The sequence below is a fragment of the Macrobrachium rosenbergii genome, chromosome 8 (assembly GCF_040412425.1).
Source record: "Macrobrachium rosenbergii isolate ZJJX-2024 chromosome 8, ASM4041242v1, whole genome shotgun sequence".
Classification (NCBI taxonomy): Eukaryota; Metazoa; Arthropoda; class Malacostraca; order Decapoda; family Palaemonidae; genus Macrobrachium; species Macrobrachium rosenbergii.
The window spans coordinates 14,584,546-14,593,850 of NC_089748.1; the positions used below are offsets into that span (position 1 = coordinate 14,584,546).

Below are 9,305 nucleotides of genomic sequence, written 5' to 3' on the forward strand. Positions count from 1 at the left end.
AAAAAATTAGATGTATGAATAAATCCAATAAGAAACAAGTAAAAAATTGGCCGAACTTTCTTTAGCGCAATTGAGTTTTCTGTACAGCGTATAATCAAGGCCACCGAAAATAGATCTATCTTTCGGGGGTCTCGGTATAATGCTATATGAGCCGCGGCCCATGAAACTCTCAATCGGCCGTGGTGGCCTGTGTTGTTGAATTGCCATACGCACGATTATGGCTAACTTTAACCTTAAATAAAAACTACTGAGGTAAGATGGCTGCAGTTTTATGTGTCTGATGATTGGAAGGTGGATGATCAACATACCAATTTGCAGCCCTCTAGCCTCTGTAGCTTTTAAGATCTAAGTGCGGAGAGAAAAAGTGCGGACGTACAGACAAAGCTATCTCAATAGTTTTCTTTTACAGAAAATTGAAAACAAAAATATTAGATATATGACTTTATTGTTGTGAATCATAAAAACATTGTTCAAAAAGAATGGCAACACAGGAATGGCTGAAGAGGACAATGAATTTGATCCCCCTTATTTGCTCCGTGATAAATAACTGATAATTATGCTTCACTGCGGTTCCGTTATCATCTTTTTCACCGATCTAACAAGTCTTTGATTTTGTTCTGTGTTAAAATGATAAACGGAATCTGACACTGACAACTGTTATATAGATCGATTGAATATAAGACATATTATCTTCTTCTTTTAACGTGCCTTTTCCCATTTTATGGATGGGGTAAGCACGATGCCTTCTTTTTTGAAGGTCTTTGATTTGGCTCTGGGGTAGACCGTAGTCTCGATCGGCTGCCCTGCCTGACATCACTTAGGGCATATACATGTATCGTACCAAACCAGCTCCCTTTCTCCCTTAAAAACAATTGACTCTTCAACTGTGGATGTTATCGGCCCTGCCCACTTGAACGTTAAGTACATGCAAAAGGTGTATGTACAAGAGGTTTACAGAAGGAAGTAAATCCAAGAAAAATGCCTTCAAAAATGAATGAAATATCGCGTAAGTTTGTCTTTAGCAAGCAAAGTATGAAGTAATAAAATTATAGCTATTGTGTCGCCACGAATGTCCTATTTTGTATTTTCGTTTTCTCAGGAAATCGATAAACAATCAGTACTTTAAAAGCTTTATTTAAAGCACTTTAGCCTGAGGTTATTTTTTCATCTTTCTCTCTCTTTGCCGATTCTAAAGAACGATATGTAACACAAATATATACATATATATATACACACATACATGCATATATATGTGTGTATATATATGTATATATTTGTGTTACATATTCTTTAAAATAAGCAAAGAGAGAGAAAGATGAAAAATAACCTCAGGCTAAGTGCCTTTAAATAAAAAGTACTTATTTTAAATATATATATATATATATATATATATATATATATATATATATATATATATATATATATATATATAGACACAATTATGTATATATATGCATATATATATTATATATAAGTCATGTGCATATATATATATATATATATATATATATATATATATATATATATATATATATATATATATATATATATATATATAAATTATATATATATATATATATATATATATATATATATATATATATATATATATATATATATATATTTATATAATATATATATATATATATATATATATATATATATATATATATATATATATATATATATATATATATATATATATATATATATATATATATATATATATATATATATATATATATATATATATATATATATATATATATATATATATATATATATATATATATATATATATATATATATATGACGACCCATGCAGTAAGACCATCCCTTCTGAAAACTTTAAAAGAAGCATTAGGATCATTGCAGTTTTATATCACTAGACAGAATGCAAACATTATTTATAAAAGGAACTGACTCTTGGGGATACCCTAAAAGTAGCCCCTATGACCCATATCTTTGATTTTTTGTTGTTACTACTTTTCAAGAAATCCGTTTTCGTTAATATTGTAATTATCTTTCCTATAATTTTTCCAATAATTCGTTTATTTTATTGGCCACTCAGAGCGTATGTACGTTAATTAACTCTCTCTCTCTCTCTCTCTCTCTCTGTATGTATATATATAAACGTATATATCTATATATATATATATATATATATATATATATATATATATATATATATATATATATATATATATATATATTATATAAATATATATATATTATATATAAATATATATATATATATTATATAAATATATATATATATTATATATATATATATATATAAATATATATATATACATATTTATATATAAATATATACAGGAATATAACTCGGACAGATCGGTAAGCAATAAAAATGAATTTTTCTTTACTTAGTCGATCATGTATGACAGCACTTTAAAAAACAACTGAAACAAAATCTAATAAAGGTTTTTAAACAATGACGAATGAGATTAATCCTAATAATGACTATGTTACGAGTTATTCAAAGTTAGAAATTATTGCTGTCATTTGCTTACTACTTAGCAATTATGTCTACACGCAGAAAAAGTCTGAAAACAGAATTTCGAACTCACCATTTTTCCAAGCAAATAACGGAAGTCACTCAGTCAAAATCTCCGAAGACAAGCCCTACGCCTACGCTAGCCGTTGACAAAACCAAACGGAAAATATGAACAGCAATGCGGCCACTCTGCGACAAACGCCTTCCAAAACCTGTTTATTTTCAGAAACAACCCGAATCAAGATCTCGGAGCAAGTAAACAGATCGCCTCGAATGCTGTTGGTGCTCTTCTTGGCGGGGTAGGCAAGCTATCGGAGCTACTGACTGAACAATAGGAAGAGGGAAGAAGCGTCCCGGATTGCGGTGTGCTAGCTACTGGTTCCGTTCAACAATCCGCTGTCTCTTTTATATCCTATTACCCTCTCTCTCTCTCTCTCTCTCTCTCTCTCTCTCTCTCTCTCTCTTTCCTTTCTCCTTCTCCTCCTGTTAGTTTTCCTCTTCTACCCAGATGACGCCATGTGACTGTTGATTAGCCTATTGCCTACGTCTCATTGAAACAAATGTAACAAAATGATGAATGAAGTGTAGAATTTTTTGCAAAGAAATGCTTGCTAACATCTTTTATTTTTTAACAAATCTTTTCTCTTATGAAGGGTGGCCAGGTCATTTAATTATACACACACACATATATAATTATATATGTATGTATAATATATATGTATATATATACATATATGTAGCCTATATATAAATGTATATATATAATATATATGTACTGTATATATATAATTACTGGTCGTTTTTTACCAGATGCATATGTAACTGTAATAATCAAACCACAATGACCTCTTATCTTGACCTAAGATTAGGTGGATAATGTGACCTCGTACTGATATGCCAGATGCCGGCTCGAATCTTGCTCGGGCATTATGATTTCTTCATTTAGATCTTAGGCTTTATAGCGACAACTGTATCCAAAATGAGAAGAAATCGAGAAGTTAAGTTGGCTTTGAGGTCATTACAATTACGTGTACATATATATACAGTATATATATATATATATATATATATATATATATATATATATATATATATATGTATATATATACAGTATATATTTTATATACACGCAGAAAAAACTTTGAATGTGTATGCAATAAAAACAATTAATAATGCGCGAAGGTTCTTCGGCGCAATCGTCTTTTCTGTACAGCGTATACTGTATGAAACTTTCAGCCACGTCCAGTGAAACTCTCAGCCGCGGCCCATGAAACTTTTAGCCACGGCCAGGTGATGGCATGTATTGTTGCACCTCTCGCGGTGCCAGACGCACGATCATGGCTAACTTTAACCTTAAATAAAGTAAAAACTACTGAGGTTACAGGGCTGCAATTTAGTGTTTGATGATTGGAGGGTGGATGATCAACATACCAATTTGCAGCCCACGTCTCAGTAGTTTTTAAGATCTGAGGGCAGACAGTAAAAGTGCGGACGGACAGACAAAGAGCCATCTCAGTAGTTTTCTTTTACGGACAACTAAAAACTGGTTGAAGCTGTATACGTAGATGATTATTGTTCGTAATGGAGCCGAAGTAGGAAGGTGAATAATGTGGAATGACATAGAGGTGCAGTCTGGGATTTTGAAGTGACTCAGACTCATACGTGAAAATAACAAGTCACGATCCTCATATGCCTAAAGCGCAATATCCTATCCTACTTTAATTATAACTTACCATTTTCCTTCTTTTTACCATCGAAATTTCGTTTGTATTGTCTTTTTCCGTTCCTACAAAATCATCGGGTAAAATTCCCGAATTTAATTCTTTTGGTATCTTTATTCCTACTCCTACTCCTCCCCCTTCTTCTCCTCTCTCTCTCTCTCTCCCTCTGATTTCTTGATTTCCAGCTTAACTCCTCCCCCTTCTTCTCCTCTCTCTCTCTCTCTGATTTCTTGATTTCCAGCTTACTCTCGCTGCTCTCTCCTCTTTATCTTTTTGATACCTCCCTAATTCACTCACATCCCATCTTGCTTAAATTTTGTGATACTTTTCATTGTTACTTCTTTCCACTTATTATATACGCATACAAAATGTTTCGAGTTGCAAGTGAGCACAAAGCCCTGCTCGCTTGCATTTTCATGACAATCTTCTCTCTCTCTCTCTCTATAGAAACATATCTATATCTATATATAGAAACATATATATATATATATATATATATATATATATATATATATATATATTTATTTATATTATTCATATATGCATGTATGTATTTATTTATACACATATATATATATATATATATAATATATATATATATATATATATATATATATATATATATATATATATATATATGTATATATATATATATATATATATATATATATATATATATATATATAGCCTATGCGTGTATATATTTATGAGGTTTTGTGGCTATCGAAAGTATCACGCACACATAATTACATGGTTTTATATTATGGGGAAGGCTCTCTCGTCTCCTGTTACACAGAAAGCGGGTCGATATAGGTTTTCAGTGTTGATTTTATCGGGGTAATTAACAATTATAATAATAATTATCATAAATTATGATCAAAATTCACGTAAATTCTGATCATACGTCTGACAACGCCTGGAAGAAAACCTGGAGCGCTCCATGCGAAAAATTACCATCAACCCATAAAGCACCTGAAGGAAAACCTGACGGAATTGGTAAAATCGAAAATTTCACTCAGTTTATGTGTTTGATATCTGTCACTGGGGTAGGGGTTTGATTTTGACTTATAAACTTCCTGGGGCACATCAGGGCCGTGTGCTAAATTTTGTCTGGGTCTGTCAAGCAGTCAGATTGCTGTAGCGCACATACATACAAACATTCACACACAAACACACACACACACACACACACACACACACACACACACACACACACACATATATATATATATATATATATATATATATATATATATATATATATATATATATATATATATATATATATATATATATATTCCCTGTTAATTTAAATTATACAATCATCATTTAAATATAGAAATCAACTCCTCTCATCTATTGCTGCTTACTGCTTGGAGTTCGTAATCTAGTTATGTAGCTATAATTCTGTTCAATCACTCAGGGAAGTGATTGCATTCACTTTTTTGTTTCAATATTTCCTACTGTCCCTGTGAAATAATAATAATAATAATAATAATAATAATAATAATAATAATAATAATAATAATAATAATAATAATAATTATTATTATTATTATTATTATTATTATTATTATTATTATTATTATTATTATTATTATTATTATATACGAAGTAAGAAGACCCTCTTTGAAGCAAGTTTTGTTGAATAAAATGGATAATAATCAGAGATCTGATAACTGTTATCGTAACAACTGAACATAAATTTAGCCTTGAAAATGGCAAAGATCAAGTTTGTCTGTGCATTTTAAATCTTTAATGGCAATACTTCATGCTCACAGCCACGTATATTAGCACAGTCTTGTCAGCTGGGCATAACAATGGCCTGTAATTTCAAAACTTTGTCTTTTAAGTAAATAAGAACTTCGTAAAATTTACGCTTGATGACCAGGTGAAATTAGTTATCCACAATTCTTAGCGAAAATATTATTTACATGCGTTTTTCTAAAAAAAAAAACATAATATTTACGACTACTGCAAATCTAAATCCATTAGAAGATCCTAAATCTCCGCTTTCTAATCATAACCCATCATTAGAAAGTAGTTTGATAAAAAAAAGTAATGGTAACAACCTGTTTCCTGCTCGTCGCTTGTCCACTGTTTTCATTCTTAACACGAAATCTAAGGGTATATTTACTATTAAACGTGCATAATACTTTAAAAGTAGCAAAACCTATGCATCACATGCAATTTCTTTCAACGTTAAATCCCTGTAAATTACATGATTCAATTCTACTAGGCTAGGCTACAGTACAAAATATGCTTGGGCAAGCCTGGCTATGTCAGCTGTGCAAGTTTTATTAATAGCAAAGCCTTCACTTCACAAGTAATTTCTTTCAACTTCTGCTAGTAACTGTTAATTACCAAAACGTTCCCCCACCTGCCCCTACCCAACAAAAATAGAAGAAAAATTGCAAAAAAAAAAAAAATCCACCTCCAACTGATTTGCTAGGCTAACCTAACGTAGGCAGGCCTAATTTTAGACCAGCTCACGTGGCCTAACTTCGTATGGACAAAACTAGGTCCAAAAAATATTGTAATTCAATTCACTTACTGCATAATCACTTTCAACTGTCTCTAGAAACTGCCGTCATTACCAAGTCTGCTTCATTAGTTCATGTATGTGTTTCTTCGTGTTTTTTTTTATTTAATACGATGGGTGATGGAGCTTCACAAGACTGGAATCCCCGTCTTTTTTCTTTTAAGGGTGCTCAAACTTCAGTTGCACTAATTGTACACAGCACTGCCACTGTTTCCTTCAATAGACACAAACACGCTCTAGTCTGGCAGAATTCAGGGTGACCCGAACGTAAACAAACGCATGCAATGGTTCGCCTTTTCCTATTCGTTCTCTTCAGCAATTCCACCGAGCTAACCCCATTTCAGTCATCAGTGCCGCGTGAATTTAGTCGTCATACTAATGCCCATGAATGGTAGAGAACGACGCCAACAATTTTTAGGAATGTAGATCGACCAAATTACGAAAACAGGGAAAACATACGCAAGAAACGCCAATTTCCTTGTTTATGGAAAACGAAAACGGCCGAAACTCAAGAAACGTCTAGTTAATGTGAATTAAAAAGAAGAGGAAGGATAGAGCATGAGGAGAAACATGCCTGGGTAGATGATGCCTTCTGATTAGTTGGGGGTATCCTATGGATGAGAATGGGCTACGGATAATAAAGGTGTGCCTGGTGAAACAGGTTTCGTCAGACAGGGATGATAATAAGAGTGACGTCATAGAGAGAAGGCTGGTTTTTGGAGGTCAATGGTACTTCCTGCTTACCTTTTACGGTTTACATTTTTTCTTGTATTTTTCCGTTCGTCATTCGCTTTATGAACCACGACTAAAAGAATGGGCAACTTTCTCTTGTACGTATTCTTACTTTTAAATTGCAGACATACAAATACACACACACACACACACACACACACACACATACATATATATATATATATATATTTTTTTTTTTTTTTTTTTTTTTTTTTTGTATTTTTCCGTTCGTCATTCGCTTTATGAATACGATAAAAGAATGGGCAACTTTCTCTTGTACGTATTCTTACTTTTAAATTGCAGACATACAAATACACACACACACACACACACACACACACACACACACACACACACATATATATATATATATATATATATATATATATATATATATATATATATATTTTTTTTTTTTTTTTTTTTTCTTGTATTTTTCCGTTCGTCATTCGCTTTATGAACCACGACTAAAAGAATGGGCAACTTTCTCTTTGTACGTATTCTTACTTTTAAATTGCAGACATACACACACACACACACACACACACACACACACACACATATATATATATATATATATATATATATATATATATATATATATATATATATATATATATATATATATATATATATATATATATATATATATATATACATACACACACACAGAGAGAGAGAGAGGTGGGGAGAGGCGGGAGAGAAACAGCTCTTTGGTTGCGTCACACAAGAGTTCGGAGCTGCCTCATTCGACACCCTCCCTGACAAGATTCAACGTTTTCAAATTTGAACAAAGCTCACGGCAGCCGAATATCTCTCCGGGAAAATCAAAGTGATCTCACTGATTCCAGATAGTGAAATTTCGAAGTTTTGCTCAAGATCTGTCCTTCCTGACTCATGGTGATACATGTAGACAACAGGGATTACAAGATTGCTGAGGTCTCCAGCAGATTTGATTCGGTACAAGATAACAAGGCTGTAAGTTGATAAAAGAAGAATTTTAAAGAGGCATGGTATTCTAACTTTAGGGTCTGTTTGCAGATTCAAGTATCCACGTATCTTGCCTTTGCAGATTTAAAGAATTGTATATAGACCGTGCGTTTAATATTAAACCCCATTCAAGACACATGGCTCAGAGTTCATGTAGGCCTACGTATGGAAATAAATACAGCAATTTCTTATTATTTCTCATAGTTGCAAAACGCGTATCTTCGAGGATTCTGTTGTATATTTTTTTTTAAGTACTTCAGCGTTATTGTGTAGATACGAATCATCTGTTATCACTCATTGACCAACGGTAAACATGGGGGTCAGCTTGAGCAGTGTGTCCCTGTGATAAAAGATTTTCAGAACCTATGCAGACCTCATGCACATTAGCGGATCCAGGGTAGGGCACCTGGGCACGTGCCCCCTCAATGAAAAATAATAACAAAATAATAATATTGAAGATTTAGATAATAATAACATAAATGACAAATATAAAAATGTGAAAAAATCTTAAAATCTATTATAGAAGTAATAATAAATACTTCAGATATCAACTACTGAATTCTAAATAAAATGCATGCATTATCTCTCCTCTCTCTCTCTCTCTCTCTCTCTCTCTCTCTCTCTCTCTCTATATATATATATATATATATATATATATATATATATATATATATATATATATATCCACACATATACACACACACATATATAGCATATATAGTATATATATATATATATATATATATATATATATATATATATATATATATATATATATATATATATATATATACGTATAAAT

General features: G+C 31.7%; 1 protein-coding gene across 2 annotated transcripts in view; it reads right to left on the minus strand.

The window, feature by feature from the left end:
* LOC136840610 (centromere protein V-like) overlaps positions 1-7,082 on the minus strand; it is a 60,735-nt gene extending 53,653 nt beyond the window's left edge. The window contains exon 1 of one of the 2 annotated variants that reach the window (XM_067107316.1): positions 6,794-7,082. Coding sequence is in view for 1 of the 2 variants with exons in the window: in XM_067107311.1 (XP_066963412.1) it covers positions 2,592-2,594 (3 nt within the window). In the remaining variant the exon portion in view is untranslated. Of the gene's footprint in view, positions 1-2,591; positions 2,902-6,793 lie in introns of those variants that run through there. The other variant, XM_067107311.1, reaches the window with a different exon arrangement.
* Between the last annotated feature and the right edge of the window lie 2,223 nt (positions 7,083-9,305).